The sequence below is a fragment of the Hevea brasiliensis genome, chromosome 6, assembly GCF_030052815.1.
Source record: "Hevea brasiliensis isolate MT/VB/25A 57/8 chromosome 6, ASM3005281v1, whole genome shotgun sequence".
Lineage (NCBI taxonomy): Eukaryota > Viridiplantae > Streptophyta > Magnoliopsida > Malpighiales > Euphorbiaceae > Hevea > Hevea brasiliensis.
This window is the reverse complement of record NC_079498.1, coordinates 10,144,480-10,164,191: the sequence shown is the minus strand read 5'-3', so window position 1 is coordinate 10,164,191 and position 19,712 is coordinate 10,144,480. Positions and strand designations below refer to the sequence as shown.

The window sequence follows — 19,712 nt, the reverse complement described above, 5'->3', positions numbered from 1 at the left end:
GTCTCCTCCATGTCATGGCTCACATGGATCCATATCATCGACAAATTCCTCGAGTTTGTGTGTGAATCTAATGACGAGTTTGTGTGTGAATCTAATGAGTTAAGGAGTTTGCGTGAGGATCTAAGGAGTTCACTCTGTTTCTTATCTATACATTATACATGCCATGTATGGGCTTATGTCAGATCAGAATTTATTTTGGTTCTGTTTAGGTGTTGATCCAGTTTAACATTTGCATTATATCTTAAGCCTTGGGGTTGAGTTGAGCAAGAAGTGAGTCTATGTTCTACTTTGTGATGTGAATAAAAAGAATGGTGCCTGCGTTGTAATCTTGAAATTTACTATTACAATTTTCTTTTCAAGAATATAGTTATGATTTGAAGTCGGATCTTATTCTATTAGAAACTGCTTGAATCTTAATATCAAAGCTAGTTCAATCCTCACTCCTCTGAATGGATAATTTTTGGCTGTATTTTCCAATCATAAGATTTGCAGGAATTTGTTATAATTTGCAAACATAAAGAGATGGCATTAATGCATTTGCCATATGAGTTTGTGAGTGGGATTGTTTTACTATTTTCACCTCCTTTGGTGATCTTTTGTTCAATATCTTTGAGTAGCTTTCCTTGCAAAATCCCTCAATTTTTCAGCAACATGCATTGGGGACACTAAGGTGTCTTATTTGGCCTTGTTTATTGGTATCCCTGTCCTAAGATACCACCATTTTTATCTTTTGTTCCAAGGAAGCATTTGTTTTCTTTCCTCCAAAGACTTAGATTGGACTACTACTTTGCACCTGTTCAGTGCATTAGTCAGTACTTAATGTTGTTTCTACTGTGTTGAATTATTCTAATCCAAATATCTGGTTTTGAGCATGTTCACCAAGTTTTAGACAGGTTTATAGAGAAGATGCATCTTCTTTTCTTTTACTATCTCTGCTTATTGTCTATAAGAGAGAACCATTTTACAAGTTCTCTCATATTTCTTCTCCTGCAGTGTTTTCACCTGAAACTGTCTACTTCATCTGCTCCCATTAGAATCATTTGTAAGTTAGTAATGTGTTAGTTCCAATTGTTTGAGCAATTTATACATCATCCTGAGTGTGTGTGTGTGTTTGGTTGATTAGGCTTTAACCAAGTTTGAACTTTCATTACTCTCCCTCTAAGTCAACCGTATATAAGAAGCCCTAATTCTATTGTGGAATTTATACTTGAAGAATAAAAGATTTCGTTGCCAGACACCTCTTCTAACTACTCCCTCTGTTTTTATCTTTTCTTCTTGATCCCTCAATTTTCTATTGGTTTCTGGATGATTCTCAGCATCAAGATGGATACATCATACAAGTTGGAATCTAAATCCAAATTACAGGTAGAAAATAATAGACCGAAGGCAAAGATGATAGGCAAAAAGGACAGGTTGCTGGCAATTATTAATTCTGAAAAGCGCATTCAGGGATGGGCGGAACAGACTAATCCATAGAGGTCAGGAAATGTCCCTACACTCAATGTGACTTGGAGATGGGTAACAAACAATAGCCTAGTTTTCACCCATCAGCACCGTCTTCAATTTCCTTCAATGCAAAAGCACTCAAAACTTCAATAATGCAAAAGTATGCAAGCTTCAATTTAACATTATCTAAAGTAGTCACTTTCCGATGGAATTAACCAAGAAAACAGTCTCTCTCATTTCTTTTGATTTATAATTCCAAATCTACCCTTTTTTTTTTTAAATAATATAATATATCAATAAAGTATTAATATTTATGTTTTTAAAATAAAATATTAATTTTCACATTTTAAATTTTAAAATTATTTTTAATCGAAATAAAAAAATCTAAGAAGTTTCCTGGTGCCTGCCTTTGCTGTTTCTACTTTCTAGTGTATTGAATTAATCTTATACAATAATTATCAGGTATTGAGCATGTTCTCCTTCTGTTTAATGTATCATCAAAGTTTTAGACAGGTTTATAGAGAAGAATGATACATCTTCTTTACTTTTACCATCTATGCTTTGCTGTCCATAAAAGAAACCCATTTTACAAGTGGTCTCATGTTGCTTCTCCTGCACCATTTAAAATTAAGTATACATTGTAACTGTAACGTAATAATAATAATAATAATAATAACAACAACAACCTTTCCAAGTTATCACTGCACAATCAGTATTTTTTAGAGATTAAGAGAGTAGGACTCGAATCCGACATCTATAAAGTGAATGATATACTTTTAGCAACCGAATTAAGTCAAACGAGGCATGATTAGAAAAAAATAATCACTCAAATTATAAAGTCGATCACGGTATTATTTATTGCCTAACCCGCTGAACAAGTAATAATTTTCTTTCCTTTTTACACATTTTTCTTGCTTATTCAAATTATAAAGTCAATCAGGTTTTCAAATGCTGAATAATAATAAACACGATCATGGTATTATTTCTTGACCCAAAGGACAAGTTCTAACAATTTTGTTTCAATTGAAAATTAGTTGATTGGCAATTCCCTTGTGTCCTGCCCAACCCATGAGATAAGTTATAAGTAGGGACGGTAATTTTAGATATGATCCATGAACACGATACGAAAATAATGAGTTAGGTTTATTCGTGTTCGTATTTGTTTATGACATACCAATAGTCGTATCGTATCGCAAATTAATCCACTAACCCAATTTAACATATTTATGACATGTATCATTTGTCGATCCGTTTATGCAATGCGGCCATTATCCAACTACTTTCTGGTCATTAGGCCACCCCAGAACACTCAATCTAGAACAATGAATGCTAAGCGAAAAATTTTAGAAAAATACGGAACAAAAGAGAAACCAGTACAAAAGCAACTATAACACCAAAAGCTCCGAAGCAACGAAAAATACAACGCGGCAAATATCAAAACACAAAACTATTACAAACCCAGCAAAATGAACGAACATAAGAAAAGGAAAAGAGCCAAAACAACAGCAGCATGAGTGAGCTAAAAAACTAAAACATCAGGCCTCCAGGATGAAACATGATCCCAATCGGAAAGACAAGCAAACATGAAGGCTTCACCGCCTAATTCAACCAAAAGCGACAAGAGTTCTTCATATGCACCAGATGAAGAGAGACAAACCCAAAAAATTAAAGCTAAGCAGCACCATCACAACCATGCCACAAAGTCATGAGATATGAACAAACCTTGTTTAGCCAAATAGTCGGCAACATTATTTGCTTCACGCAGAACATGAACAAAAGAAATCCTGGAGAGAGAATTAAGGCAATTGCAAATGGAATTGAGAACTGCATTAACCTTCCATGGTGCCTTCTTCCAATTGGAGACCAAGAGTAAAGCATTCTTTGAATCAGATTCAATGACAATACCCTCTGCCAGTGCAAAATAAATTTTGCATACAAGAAAATGGAAGAATTTTAAGTAATTTCTCATTCATTTTTTACCGTATTAAGAAAAGGTCTAATTTTCATTATTTTTTTTCCCGTAGTGGAACTGGAGATCAGATGTTGCATGACATCTAACATGTAATAATTCCAACTTTAAACTTCATCTTTCATTCTCTATTTTCGGTTTTCATGGCATCCATTTTTACTTTACCAATTGTGTTTTGGAATTGCAGCTGTTGTCTGCACAAAATAGAACAATAAAGAAGAGAATCATAGTTAATAAGAGCTGCTTAAGCTTTTGTCTTGTTGTATTGAGCAGAAGAGACAGAAAATGAAGAAGAGAATCATAAATCAAGAACACATAATTCTGCATTTATTTACATCTTTACATACATAGCACAGGTAAAGACGAAACAAGGATTTATTCACACAAAGCTGCGAAGAAGGTAATTAGACAGAGCCCTTGATGGCCTTGCTATAACCAGTTTGATCATCATAATACTTGGACCATAGCATAACTCCTCCATACTTAGCAGAACCCTTGACTGCAGGAAGAACTTTTGAAGTGAGATCAGTTGCAGGGATGAACCCACTTCCAGCTGCAGCAGGAGCAGCAGGTAATCCCAAGAAAATCTTGTTAGCAGGGATACCTGAAGTCCATTGCCTCCATGCGTCTTCGAGATTGGCAATACTTCCAGAGGAGTATTGGCAGGGAGGGTTGTTGTAGAATTGAACCCAAACATAATCAAAAAGACCCGTCTTAAGTGCATTTCCTACCCAAGCATCGGGAAATGGGCACTGGGGAGCTGCAGTTAAGTATACCTTTTTACCATTCTTGCTATATGCTGAAAGGAACCTTGCCAGATCGTCCCAGTGTTGGTTTGTTCCTCCTTCAATGTCGAAATCAATCCCGTCTAGAACAGCTGGTCCAAGTGGGCGAGAAGAAGATTGACCACCCAAGAAATTATTCCAAAGATAACTAGCAACCTGCCTGGCATCCTCCATAGATGCAAGATAGTAACTCCCAGCTCCTCCACCAATAGAAAGCATCACCTTGATGCCTTTGGCTTGACATGATTTAATGTCAGAGCTTAAGCCTGTGCAGCCATTGCTGTATGGATCACAATGGCCAGCGAGGTTGATCATAGGAGTCTGACCATTGCCAAAAGTGGGCAGGAAAGCTATATTTACAAAGTCATAGTTTCCTGTGGCACAATTCTCTGCTAAGGTCCCCTCATTTCCATTCTGGCCCCAATAAATTGCTATTCCACCAGCATCAGAACCCAAAAGTGACGTTAGAATTACTGATAAGAGGAATAATACTGAGATTGATGAACTTGATGCCATTTCAAAACAGATTTGGAAATGTTTTTAGTCACTGGCTGGTATATACTTCCCAGGATTTGCTGCTTTGGTACTACAATGCTCAAATGAATTTCCTTTTTGTAGGTCAAAATGATCACATTCTGATGGAAACATTTTGGTCTTTATTGAAGAGTGAGTGCCTTCGCAGTTGCTTTATTGTGCCTGATATGGACGAATGGATGATAGCCAATTTACTCGTACAAGAAGTTTTCACATCTTCAATTCATGACCACTTTTCCCACCTTGAATATCTGTCTGCTCTCTGCTGTTTTTTTATCTTTTGTTTGCCTACTTTTCATGACCACTTTCCCCACCTTGAACAGCTGTCTGCTTTCTACTGTTTTTGTATCTTTTGTTCGCCTACTTTTCAAGAATTGTCTGTACTAGTTTACCACTAGTAGAAAATGACAAACACCACATGTATAATAGCTTAATGATGTTAAATTTAAGAGGCTGAATAATTACATTTTATAATGACTGCATACCCTATTTTTGTCATGTATTTTTTTGCTTTTACTTTTATCTGTCTGTGCGTGTTCACTATCAGTTGAAAATGACAAACAATAAAATGCATTAATGGGTTCAGTAGCTGAATCATATTACAAGAGTTCTATTGGTTGCCAATACTATGGTTTCTTGGCATTTTAATAAGTAAAAAACTTACCATCTTAATTCATTTTCACACCAGCTGAAAAGGAAAGTTGAAATTTATCAGGGTCTGGTCTATAGTTGAAGCTTGTCGCCTTCCACAATTATTGGTCCCCCACATCCTCCCATGATCAACTGTCAATTGAAAAAGAGTTGGAATTATACCGGTTCTGTGAATCATATCTCCTCAGCTTCCTGCAGTAAGAAGATAAAACTGCTCCCACAGAGAGTTTCTTTATTTTTTTCAATTGATCCTTTCAGCTAGTTTGGAGTTCGAGAAACATGAAATTTACTTTCCATAAGGCCATTTGGAAAGTAGGAGTTTGTTGTTGTATGAAACTGCTAATTCAAGGACTTTATATCTGTCACCTAATTAAGATCCTAACAGAACAGTGTAGCCTTCATCTATCTGAATGCAAATCGAAATTCTAATCATCACGTTCAAATGGCATATGGATTACAGTAATTGTTTAGGGCACTTCTTTTAACAAAGTTCAAACCTAGCAATGAGACAATACTATTATTGGTTTGACAAATAAAGTGAGAAATATTAGCAGCCATCTAGTTGTATATTTTTTTTATATGAATATAACAGTTAATATAATATTTTATATTTTTAATAGCAACAATTTTGTATTTGAAAAATTACACAAAGATATAAAATTTAAATGCTTTCGTACTGATAATGGTAGAGAGTACATACTGGACAAGTTCACAGAGCATCTAAAAGAACAAAATATACAGCGTCAGTTGACTTGTCCGGGGACTCCGCAACAGAATGGAGTCGTAGAAAGGAAAAATGAACATCTTGCAGAGATTTGTTGAAGCATGCTAGATGCTAAGAATGTTCCTAGTTGGTTCTGGGCGGAATGTATAAAGACAGTGGTGTATATTACCGATCGTTTGCCACAACTAAAGCTAAACTTTATCTCCCCATTCAAGAAGTCACAATTAGTCACCTACAGGTTTTGGTTGTGTTTGCTATGTGTTCGTGTCTGATCATCTATGTAGCAAGTTCGATAAAAAGGCACAATGATGTATCTTTGTGTGCTACGATAATGGAGATGCTGCGATCCCACTATCGGCCAATGCTACGTTTCAAGAAATGTTGTCTTTAATGAAATGTCATCATAGTGGTCTTCAAAAGAAGTGGTGCTACCTAACACTAAAGAGCTAAAGGATAAGCTATGTGGAAAGTTGGACGAGGAAGAACAAGATAAAAAAGACAATATTCAAGAGGTAGCTGACAAAGGGCGAGCCGTTGATGATGGAGAATAGTCTAGCTCACAAAACCAAGAAAGATCTAGAAGCCCGTGGCAGACAAGTGTACATCTTGGAACACTTGAAGATATTCGACTGAGCCAACATGAGGAAGTTAAACAAGCAAAACCTCAACTTCGAAGATCCAGTAGAGTAAAGCATCCAAACCCACGGTACGTCAATGCTGCCTGTACTGAAGTAGATAAAATTAAGGAGCCTATTACCTTCAAAAAAGTAAATAATAATAATAATTAGTGAAAGGTGACATAAGAAGGAATTAATGCTCTAAAATAAAATCAGACATGGGACTTGGTTCCAAAGCCGAAGGATTTTAAGCCTATATCCTATCAATGGGTTTATAAAGTGAAGATTCATTCCAATGGCTCGATCAAGAGGTACAAGGCTCGCCTGGTTGCTCATGGATTTTCTCAACAACATGGCTTGGCTTATGATGAGACATTCAGTCCAGTAGCGAAGATCACCATAGTTTGTGTCTTATTAGCACTAGCTACTAATAAGTTATGGAAATTATGGCAGATGGATGTGAAGAATGCCTTCCTTCATGGAGAAATTGATTGAGATATTTATATGGAGCAACCTAGAGGATTCATAAATCAAGAGAGACCTAACTTTGTTTGCAAGCTGAGAGAAGCTCTTTAAGGGATAAAGTAGGCACCACGAGCATGGTACGGGAAGATAGCTAAGTTCTTTGCACTAAATGGATACAAGGTGACACTTGCTAACTCAAGTCTTTTTGTCAAAGCTAGAGGAGATAAACTAGCAATAGTACTAGTTTACGTGGATGGTCTTATCATAACAAGAGACGATAAAGGGAAAAAATTCTTTGAACATAAGGAAACTTATCTATTCACTTTCAAATGAAAGAGCTTGGAGAACTTAGACATTTTCCCGGGCTCGAGGTTGACGCATAGATGATGGCTTGGTCCTATGCCAAAGGAAGTATGATAAAGACCTCCAAGAGAAATTTGGAATGATGGAGTGCAAGCCAATCAGTACACCTATGGAGATTATAGTGCCAAGCTACGTGCTGAAGAAGGAAAAGATTTGGAAGATACTACCATGTATTGATAGTTGGTAGACAGGTTTATCTTCTTAACCATGACACGACCTGACATATATTTTGTCGTGGAAGTTGTTAGTCACTTCATGCAAAATCCGAAGAAGCCTCATTTGGAAGCTATGCGAAGAATATTGAGGTACGTTAAAGGTACTATCAATTTTGGACTCATGTACAAGAAAGAGGGAGCTTGCAAAATTATTAGATATTGTGATGTTGACTATGGAGGCAACCACGATACAAGATGGTCTCCTTTTGGCTATGTTTTCACTCTTGGATTAGGTGTCATATCATGTTGTAGTAAAAGGCAACCTATAAATACAAGATGGTCTCCTTTTGGCTATGTTTTCACTCTTGGATTAGGTGTCATATCATGTTGTAGTAAAAGGCAACCTACAATATCATTATCAACTACTAAAGTTGAGTATAGAGCAATGACAATGGCATCTCAAGAAAGTATGTAGCTATTATAATTAATAAAAATTATACATCAGGTCATTGATTGTGACAATCAAACTGCTATACGCCTGGTGGAGAACCCGGTATTCCATGCTCGAACAAAATATGTGGAGATACGTTATCACTTTGTTTAAGAAAAAGTGCTACAAGGAGATATTGAACTACATTGATTAAGACAAAAGACCAAGTTGCCGACATATTCACAAAGAGTTTAAGTTCTATAAAATTTAATGAGTTTCAAGAAGACCTTAATATGAAAAATGAGAGTCGGTGCTTGAGGGGAGTATTGAAGATTATATCACCACCTCTCTCGCTCTAGAAAATTATACAAAGTTACAACAATATGAGTTGTGTTAGAGAAGCATCATCATCGCCATTCTAGATGTTTCAAGGGTCTTCTTCATCATCGACTTCAACTTATGGCCTAAAATTGTTCTATTGCCGACTTACTACAAGTATAAATTGGTGAATATGTGTGCTGGTGTGGTGCGTGAGTGAATGAGCGCAAATAAGTGTGAGGTGTTCAAGGGTGAGTGTCCTAGAGTTTAAGAGTGTGAATTGTGAGTGTGTGGGCGTGAAGAGAGGGTGAGTGCCTTAAGAGTGAAAGTCTTGTGTGTGGCTCAGAACTGGTGTGAGTGAGAGAAAAAAAATATTGGTGTGTGACTAGGGCTGAGCAGAATTTGGTTCAAATCAAAAAATTGAACTGAATCGAGTCAATTCGGTTCAATCGGTTCGATTTTAAAATTCAATCGGTCCAGTTCAGTTTTAATTTATAAAAATTTTGGTTATTTCAGTTCGGTTCAATTTTGAAGAGAAAAAAATCGGTTAAACCGAACCGAACCGAATAGTAATTTATATAGTCAAATCGAATTAAATCGAACTGAATAGTAATTTATATAGTCAAATCGAATTAAATCGAATCGAATTGATTTTTAAATTAATTTATTTTTATGAAAAATTTATGAATTATATTTAATTATATATACATTAATTGTTTAATTTCATTGATTAATGGTTATTAGGTTCAAACCAAAGTTAAAATTAGACCAAATGACTTGAAAATCAAGTCTAAATTAAAAAAAATAGTAAAAAATCAAACCGATGGGTTTAAACCGAACCGAACTGAAATAAAGTGGTTCGGTTCGATTCGGTTTTTCACCAATTTTGGTTCGGTTCGATTTCTAAAATTTACAGTTCGGTTTTTATAATTTAATTCGGTTTGGTTCGGTTTGATTCATTTACATTTATCTTCTAAAACATCCTTGACATACTAATCTTATAAAATAAATAACAAATTCATAATTATATTTATTTTACTTAATATAATAATTATGTATAGTTTTTATATTAAGATACATAATATACTTATATTTTATATATTATTACCCTTAAAATAATAACTATTACTATGTAAAATAAAAAAATTAGAATGATAAAATAATATCTGTCAATAATACATATTTTCCTTATGGTTTATTCTCTAAGATTAAAAAAAAAAAAGCATCAATATCCCATAATCGTATACAAAAAAGTCAAAATATTAAAATAAAATAAAATAATATAATCTCTAATTAATTCATAAATAAAAAAGGCTAATAAATCTTAGTGCTTCACAAAAACTTTTATATTCACTCTCAAATTAATTTGTTTATCATATACTGAACAAGATTTAGCTATTGCGACAAGCAGCCATAGTTGGCAAAACTTTCTTTGATTACTACAAATTCATACATACACTCTTTAACAAAGGTCTTTTTTCCATAGCTATTGAAAAAGCATACGTGTTAATGAACATCAAACCCAGCAAGGAATCAGACAAAACATATACCCATTTATTCACCAAATTTTAATGGTTCTACGTCCCTAATTAAATGGAAAATATGAACTAAATATACAATAAAAATAATTAGCATTGCCAATTAAGTTGTGTTATTGCATATCAAGTTAATTTGAAATTTTATTGAATTGGTAAATGTGGGTTTTACCTATAAATATGGGAAGAGATGATAATATGAAGATGGGGTTTAAAAAATAAGGGATTTTGCGAGAGAAGAGAAATAAAACGTGAAGATAAGGGTAGTTTTGTTAAAAAAAAAATTATGGTAAAATCTGTGGAATTCATTTAGAAATTTCACCTATTTTAATGGAATTTGTGATAGTTATAATCAATTCTATGAAATTCAAATTATAAAATTAAAATTCATATTTTTTTTTTGCTTTCAAATACAAAATTTTATATTTGGAAATGAATTTCAAAAAATTTTATAAAATTCAGTCATCTCAAACAACCCGTTAGACAGAGTTTATAGAGAAGATACATCTTCATTACTATTACCATACCTGCTTTGCTGTCCATATAAGAAACCCATTTTACAAGTAGTCTCAAGTTGCTTCTCCTGCACCATTTGAAAGTTTAAGTATACATTGTGACTGTAACGAAATAATAATAATAATAATAATAATAACCTTTCCAAGTTACCAATGCACAATCAAGTTTTTTTTAAGGGGATTGAAGAGTGAGAATTGAACCTTGCACCTGCAAGGTGAATGATGTATTTTTAGCCACTGGATTAATTCAAGCTACGCACTACGCAATCCCTAACTAGAAAAGAATAATCACTCAACTTATAAAATCAATCATGGTATTATTTATTGCCCATCTCACTGAACAAGTAATAATTTTCTTTCCTTTTCCACAATTTTCTTTCTTGTTCAAATTAGAAAATCAATCATAGTTTTAGATGCAGATAAATAATAAAGAAATTTATGGCATTATTTCTTGTTCAACCCATAAAAATTTTGTTTCAATTGAAAATTAGTTGATTGGCAATTCCCTTGTGTCCTGCTCAACCCACAAGATAAGTTATAATTAGGGGTGTCAATTTTAGACATGATCTGTGAATATGATATGAAAATAGAGGGTTTGAATCGAGCTTATTCATGCTCACATCAATCATAAACACGCCAATAGTTGTGTCATGTCGCGGATTGACCTGCTAACCCGATTCCACATATTTATGACACTACAAGGTGTTGATCCGTTTATGCAATGCAGCCATCTGCTTTTCACTAACTTGATGAACTTGTTGTGGTGGTAATTGAAGTCACTGTGAAAACGTAATTTTATAAATTCCAATTAAGAGTCTTCAGTGCAAAATAAATTTTGCATAAAAGAAAATGGAAAAATTTTAAGTAATTTCTTATTCATTTTTTTACCATACTAAGAAAGGTCTAATTTTCATTATTTTTTTCCCCTCGTGGAACTCGAGATCAGATGTTGCATGACACCTAACATGTTAATAATTCCAACTGAAACTTCATCTTTCATTCTTTATTTTCGGTTTCCATGGCATCCATTGTTACTTTACCAATTGTGTTTTGAAATTGCAGCTGTTGTCTGCACAAATAGAACCATAAAAGTTATAGTTAATAGGAGCTGCTTATGCTTTTGCGTTGTTGTATTGAGGAGAAAAGACAGAAAATGAAGAAGAGATCATAAATCAAGAACACATAATTCTGCATTTGTTTACATCTTTGCATACATAGTACAGGTAAAGATGTAACAAGGATTTATATATTCACACAAAGCTGTGAAGAAGGTATTTAGACAGAGCCCTTGATGGCCCTGCTATAACCAGTTTGATCATCATAATACTTGGACCATAGCATAACTCCTCCATACTTAGCAGAACCCTTGATTGCAGGAAGAACTTTTGAAGTGAGATCAGTTGCAGGGATGAACCCACTTCCAGCTGCAGCAGGAGCAGCAGGTAATCCCAAGAAAATCTTGTTAGCAGGAATACTTGAAGTCCATTGCCTCCATGCGTCTTCGAGATTGGCAATACTTCCAGAGGAGTATTGGCAGGGAGGGTTGTTGTAGAATTGAACCCAAACATAATCAAAAAGACCCGTCTTAAGTGCATTTCCTACCCAAGCATCAGGAAATGGGCACTGGGGAGCTGCAGTTAAGTATACCTTTTTACCTTTCTTGCTATATGCTGAAAGGAACCTTGCCAGATCGTCCCAGTGTTGGTTTGTTCCTCCTTCAATGTCGAAATCAATCCCATCTAGAACAGCTGGTCCAAGTGGGCGAGAAGAAGATTGACCACCCAAGAAGTTATTCCAAAGATAAGTAGCAACCTGCCTGGCATCCTCCGTAGATGCAAGATAGTAACTCCCAGCTCCTCCACCAATAGAAAGCATTACCTTGATGCCTTTGGCTTGACATGATTTAATGCCAGAGCTTAATCCTGTGCAGCCATTGCTGTATGGATCACAATGGCCAGCGAGGTTGATCATAGGAGTCTGACCATTGCCAAAAGTGGGCAGGAAAGCTATATTTACAAAGTCATAGTTTCCTGTGGCACAAGTCTCCGCTAAGGTCCCCTCATTTCCATTCTGGCCCCAATAAATTGCTATTCCACCAGCATCAGAACCCAAAAGTAATGTTAGAATTACTGATAAGAGGAATAAAACTGATATTGATGAACTTGATGGCATTCTAAAACAGATTTGGAAATGTTTTTAGTCACTGGCTAGTATATACTTCCCAGGATTTGCTGCTTTGGTACTACAATGCTCAAATGAATTTCCTTTTATAGGCCAAAATGATCACATTCTGATGGATACATTTTGGTCTTTGTTAAAGAGTGCGTGCCTTCGCAGTTGCTTCATTTTGCCTGATATGGACGAGTGGATGATAGCTAATTTACTCGTACAAGAAGTTTTCACATCATCAAATATCAGTTCCTGATGACCACTTTCCCCACCTTGAATAGCTGTCTGCTCTCTACTGTTTTTGTATCTTCTGTTTGCCTACTTTTCAAGAATTGTCTGTACTAGTTTACCACTAGTAGAAAATGACAAACACTACATGTATAATAGATTAATGATGTTAAATTTAAGAGGCTGAATAATTACATTTTATAATGACTGCATACCCTATTTTTGTCATGTATTTGTTTGCTTTTACTTTTATCTGTCTGTGCATTTTCACTATCGCTTGAAAATGACAAACAGTAAAATGCATTAATGGATTCAGTAGCTGAATCATATTAAAAAAGTTTTATTGGTTGCCAATACTATGGTCTCTTGACATTTTACTAAATAAAAAACTTACCAACTTCATTTTCACACCAGCTGACGAGGAAAGTTGAAATTTATCAGTGTCAGGTCTATAGTTGAAGCTTGTCACCTTCCATAAGTATTGGTCCCCCACATCCTCCCATGATCAAATGTCAATTGAAAAAGAGTTGGAATTATACCAGTTCTGTGAATCATATCTCCTCAGCTTCCTGCACTAAGAAGATAAAACTTCTCCTACAGAGAGTTTCTTTATTATTTTTAAATGATCCTTCCAGCTAGTTTGGAGTTCAAGAAACATGAAATTTACTTCCCATAAGGCCACTTGGAAAACAGGAGTTTGCTGTTGTTTGAATTTGCTAATTCAAGAACTTTATATCTATCACCTAAATAAGATCCTAACAGAACAGTTACGTGATTGCAAATCCAGATTCTAATCATCATGTTCAAATGGCACATGGATTACAGTAATTGTTTAGAGCACTTCTGTTAACAAAGTTCAAACCTGGCAAGTGAGACAATACTATTATTGGTTTAACAAATATAAGTGAGAAATTGGTGTTTAGAGCAGGATCAATTAAAAAATTAACAGCCATCTAGTTGCAGAATTTTTTTAGAAGAATGTAACATTTAATATAATATTTTATATTTTTAATAGCAACTAATACAATTTTGCATTTAACTTAATAAACCTTGTCTATGATAATGATAAATATGTTTAGAATAAAGAATCAAATGCGTTGTTTTGAATTTTTTAAAGAGGAAAATGGTTCAAGAATGAACATTGCTGTGAAATGAAGGTAGAAATCGATGGAGATGCTCAGTTTACTATAAATGAAAAAATATATATCCATTGAACAAAAAATTTAAATACAAATGATCTAATTGATCTTAATTGAAATTAAAAGGATTCATTTCATTGTAATTTTTTTAGGGATAAAAATAACTATTAGATAATAATTAAAGAGTCAAAATAGGGATTTTGCCAAATTAAAGTAAATAAACCTGTGCCAATTCAGTGCTCTAATCTTGTTTAGCTTGGCCGACTCACATGGGTCTTTCATCTTCAACAATTTGCTCCATTGAGTTTGTGTGTGAATCTAAGAAGTTGTCAAAGTTTGTGTGTGAATCACAGAAATTAAGGAGTTTGTCTATGAATCTAATGAGTTATGGAGTTTGTGTGTGAATCTAAGAAGTTGAAGAGTCTTCGTACATAGATTTATGCACTCTGTAGATACATTTTATATAATTTTACACATATCTCGATATAAATATTTAATCTAACGGTTAATGAGTTCATTCTCATATGAATTCGAGCTCTTTGTAGTCACACCCTATACAGATAGATATATAAAGTTTAAAATTTAATCCAAAGTTGACAGCAACTCCTGATACGAACTTAATTTTTCGAGGTCTACTGATTCGGTAGATAGCAGCAGACTAAGAATAATCTCTCAAATTATGAAGTCAGTCATGGTATTATTTCTCTTTCTCCTTATTTTTATTCAACATTAGTCGGTATAAGTGTCCCTTGGCAATTTCCTTTTGTCCTTCCCATGGGACAAGTTAGAAATTTGATTCAACATCTATGAAGATAATGAAGAATATAGAATTTTCTTCTTCCATTTTCCCTCACTATTTGGTGTTCAAAAAGAAAAATACTCAAATTATAAAGACATTCATGATATCTAGAGGCGGACGCAGGAGAAAAAATGGAGAGGGCCAAAATTCAAGCAATCATATAATTATTGTAATTAATAAAAATTTATAAATTGTATTTTTATCAAATAATAATTAACATTCATTAATTAAAATAGGCAACATGAGTTTTAACAAATACCCAGACAATTAATTAAAGACAAATATTTAAATAATATAAATTTAACTATATTCATATAAATAGACCTTCACATACATTCGTTAGTGCATATATTTTAAATTAAGAAAATTTTGTAGTATAATCATTTCAATACATACTTTATTATAAAAAAAAAAACTTAGTATATATTATAAAAAAAAATACTATGAATTAATTACTTATAAATTTCTTCATATAAAACCATAAATTTACAATCAGATTAGAAAAGAATAATCACTCAAATTATAAAGTCAAATCATGGTATTATTTTTTGCCCAACCTACTTGACAAGTTGCAACAATTTTCTTTCTTTTTTTTCACAATTTTCTTTCTTCTTATTTCCATTCAAAACTTGTTTTCTTATTTCATTTCCCCTCAGTATTTCGTCAACATTTAGTCAACTCCACATTTGTTTATTTATCCATCACTGTAACCGTTGCTGTGTAATTGTCCCAATAGCCTCCTTCTACCAAACCAAATGAAGATTTATCAGCTTTTTCTTCTTTGTTTTCCACTAGTTATTTTCCTCTCTTTAAACCTGCAATTCACGAAAGCCCAATCTTTAGCAAATGAGACCGATAAATTTGCTTTGCTCAAATTCAAAGCAGGGATATCCAGTGACCCACATCAAATCTTTAACTCATGGAATCATTCTTTTCCTTTCTGCCAATGGTATGGAATCACTTGCAGTAGCCGCCACCAGAGAGTCACCTCAATGGTGTTAGAAGGCCACAATTTGATTGGATCCATATCACCATATATTGGCAATTTGAGTTTTTTGAGAATCCTCAACCTGCGAAACAACAGTTTCAATGGTCAAATTCCCCAGGAAATCGGTAATTTGTTTCGATTTCGGGAATTCTATCTCAACAACAACACAATAGAAGGTGAAATTCCCGTCAACTTGACGCGTTGTTCCCGTCTCAGGATACTCCGCCTATCATGGAATAATCTAACTGGGAAAATCCCTGCAGAGCTTGGCTCTTTACCTATGCTTGAAGACCTTCGATTCAGAGCAAACAATCTGAATGGAAAAATCCCACCTTTCCTTGGCAACCTTTCATTGCTTAATATCCTTGTTGGAGAAAATATGGAGTTAGAGGGAAATATTCCAGATGAATTGGGTCGATTAACAAGCCTAACATTTTTCAGTTTTGGGTTAAATAAACTATCTGGTGTATTCCCTTTATCTATTTTCAATATCTCATCTCTTAATGTGATCTCAATACCGCAAAACAAGCTTTGTTGTAGCCTACCAAACAACATTGGGTTTACTCTTCCAAATCTCCAGAGTTTTAGTATTTCAAATAATTTGTTTTCTGGGCCAATTCCAAATTCCTTTTGCAATGCTTCTCAATTGGAGATGCTTGATGTTGGAGAAAACAATTTTACGGGACAAGTCCCGAATTGTCTAGGAAATTTACAGAGTCTTTGGTTGGTAAGAGTTGCTGTTAATAACCTAGGATATAATTCCGCTGGTGACTTGGCCTTTTTAAGGTCTTTGAAAAACTGTAGCAATTTGAAAATTCTAGGTTTCAGTTACAACAATTTTGGAGGTATTTTGCCCAACTCTGTAGCTAATTTGTCCGTTCAACTTAACCAACTATATTTTGGAGCAAATCAAATCGCAGGAATTATTCCTGATGCCTTTGAGAATTTCATCAACTTGGTTTCACTGTACATGCAAAACAATCTTTTCACTGGAGTCATCCCTTCTTCTATTGGAAAATTAAGAAAACTTCAACTTCTGTTTTTACATGAAAATGGATTGTCAGGACAAATCCCATCTTCTATAGGCAATCTCACTCAATTGTCTCTACTTTCCATTTCACAAAACAATTTTGAAGGAAATATTCCAGCAGGTATAGGAAACTGCAAGAATTTGCAATATTTGGATATTTCAGGAAATAACCTCAACGGATCTATACCCAAAGAGGTTCTTCGTCTTCCTTCCTTATTTCAAAACTTGAACTTATCACATAATTCACTCAATGGTGATCTGCCAACTGACGTGGGAAGGCTAACAAATATAATTACATTGGATGTCTCAGGAAACCTGCTTTTTGGAGAAATTCCTAGAACCATTGGGTTTTGTTCAAATATGGAATATCTCCATATGCAAGGAAATTTTTTCCAAGGAATCATTCCATCATCTATGGCTTCATTGAAGGGTCTACAGGTTTTAGATCTTTCGCAAAACAACCTCACAGGAGAAATACCAAAAGATTTGCAAAGTTTACGGTTTGTATTATATTTGAATCTTTCTTTTAATAATCTTGCGGGTGAGATTCCAACCGAAGGAGTTTTTAGAAATGCAAGTACAATATCATTGATGGGTAATAATAAGCTTTGTGGTGGTGTGCCAGAACTCCATCAACCAAAATGTCCCACTAAAGCAATGAAGAAAGGAAAGTCCATTGCTATTAAGTTAGCAATCATAATTCCTTGTGTGATTCTTGGTGCCGTGTTGATGTTAGCCTTCTTGCTTTCTTATCGAAGGAGAGTATCAAAAAAGAAATCATCTGCCTCATCGAAAGAAATGGATCGTCTTATAAGGGTATCTTACAGGGATCTTTATGATGCAACAAGTGGATTCTCTGCTGATAACTTAATTGGATCTGGAACCTTTGGTTCTGTGTATAAAGGATTTCTCAATCAAATGGAAAGACCTGTGGCTGTTAAGGTCCTCAAACTTGGAACAATGGGTGCTTCAAAAAGCTTCATGGCCGAATGCAAGGTGTTAAGGAGAGTAAGGCATCGGAATCTGGTTAAGCTGTTTACATATTGCTCTAGCATTGATTACAAACAAAATGAATTCAAAGCTCTAGTTTATGAATTCATGGGTAAAGCAAGCCTGGAGAAGTGGTTGTATCATGATATCAACAGCAATAATCAATCAAGAAACTTGAATTTTCTTCAAAGACTGAATATTGCAATTGATGTGGCATCTGCATTGCATTACATTCATGACCTTTGTGAAATTCCAATCATCCACTGTGACTTGAAGCCCAGCAATGTTCTTCTGGATGACGACATGGTTGCACATTTAAGCGATTTTGGTTTGGCTAAGCTCTTATTGAACACAAATGATGCATCACAAACTCAAACCAGCTCAATTGGAATAAGGGGGACTGTTGGCTATGCGGCTCCAGGTAACAGTTCAATTCATATATGCTCTTTAATTAATTATTTAGTTTTTCTATTTTACTTTATTTTCTTACCAATTGATGATCCTTTTGAATTAACTGGAAAAATTCAATAAAATTAATGCAGAGTATGGAATGGGTAGCATTACATCAAAAGAGGGAGATGTGTATAGTTATGGGATCCTTGTATTGGAGATTTTCTCAGGGAAAAGACCAACAGATAAAATGTTTGAAGACCGTTTAAATCTGCACAACTTTGTGAAGGATGCATTGCCAAAAAGACTTACCCAAATCACAGACCCAACCATTCTCTCAAGACGAATGGAAGAAACACCAACAACAGATACTGAAATAGATGAGCAGATAGAAATAAACGCAGAAGCAGAATCGAGCAATAATGCGAACGTGAGCAGAACAAGTATTGCTAAACAGAAAGATTGCTTGATTTCAGTATTCAAAGTTGGAGTAGCCTGTTCAGTAGAATCACCAAAAGATAGAATGAGCATGAGGGATGTTGTTAAAGAACTGCATTTGATTAGAAGTACTTTCCTTGGAATTCGTATCTTTGGATGAAGACAGGCAAGTAAAGAACAATCGTCGAAAGTGTTTGTCATTAGAAATAACCAATAAAATTAATTTATGTTCTTGCTGATAACTCTTTCTTGAGTTCAACTCATCTTGTTTTGATTAATTTCTGTGGAGTCATTTAATTTTATAAATTGGTTTTGATGGAAAGTTATTAATATATTGGCTAATCTTACTAGTTTCTTTCTGTAATTTCAGGAGAATTACACTTCTTGAATAAGTCAGAGGGCCATCTGTTATGCATTCTTCACCGAGTCCTTGCAGAGTAAATAAAGTTCTATTTACAGTATAGCTAGCTCTATGCTTTCGCATAAATGAGCAAATGTAAAAATCTAGTATCTACATACAGGTTGTTCTATTATATATGCTTTTACTAATAGATTGATGTGCAATAATAATCAACAAGCATCATTATTATTATTATTATTATTTTATGGATCTAATGAATAATACATCACAAAAAAACTGATCACTTTTAATGGCGAAATCACATATCCATCACTAATTTGTTGCTAATAATATAGATGAATCTTTTCCTAAAATCCTTTAGCGACAAGGTCTTTAGTAACAAATAAATTTATCACTAATCCATAACTAATTTGTGAGATGATGTATTAGCGACATATTTTAATAAGTATTAGCATTAGATAACCCACATATCCACACTAATCATCAGCATTATTAATGACAAAATTTTGATCCATCACTAAAGTCCCTTTTTTTTGTGATATCTTGCACACACATACATATAATTTATGTTCTTTAAGTGAGCCAATTACAAAGATACAGAGGGATAGAGTTATTAATTATTAAATAAATTATGAATAAAAATAAATTATATGTATTATGAAGGGGAGAACAT

General features: G+C 34.2%; 3 protein-coding genes across 3 annotated transcripts; 1 reads left to right on the top strand and 2 right to left on the bottom strand.

The window, feature by feature from the left end:
* Nucleotides 1-3,716: 3,716 nt before the first annotated feature.
* Nucleotides 3,717-4,873, bottom strand: LOC110651625 (hevamine-A-like). Its single transcript, XM_021807003.2, has one exon. It carries the CDS (start codon nucleotides 4,714-4,716, stop codon nucleotides 3,820-3,822), a length of 897 nt encoding a protein of 298 aa, XP_021662695.2. The 5' UTR covers nucleotides 4,717-4,873; the 3' UTR covers nucleotides 3,717-3,819.
* A 6,726-nt stretch (nucleotides 4,874-11,599) lies between these two features.
* On the bottom strand, nucleotides 11,600-12,733 carry LOC110651075 (hevamine-A-like). Its single transcript, XM_058148388.1, has one exon. The coding sequence runs from the start codon at nucleotides 12,677-12,679 to the stop codon at nucleotides 11,783-11,785; it is 897 nt and encodes a 298-aa protein (XP_058004371.1). The 5' UTR covers nucleotides 12,680-12,733; the 3' UTR covers nucleotides 11,600-11,782.
* A 2,809-nt stretch (nucleotides 12,734-15,542) lies between these two features.
* On the top strand, nucleotides 15,543-19,247 carry LOC110642410 (putative receptor-like protein kinase At3g47110). Its single transcript, XM_058148387.1, has 2 exons — nucleotides 15,543-18,271; nucleotides 18,393-19,247. The coding sequence occupies exons 1-2, from the start codon at nucleotides 15,598-15,600 to the stop codon at nucleotides 18,836-18,838; spliced, it is 3,120 nt and encodes a 1,039-aa protein (XP_058004370.1). The 5' UTR covers nucleotides 15,543-15,597; the 3' UTR covers nucleotides 18,839-19,247.
* The last annotated feature ends 465 nt before the right edge of the window (nucleotides 19,248-19,712 follow it).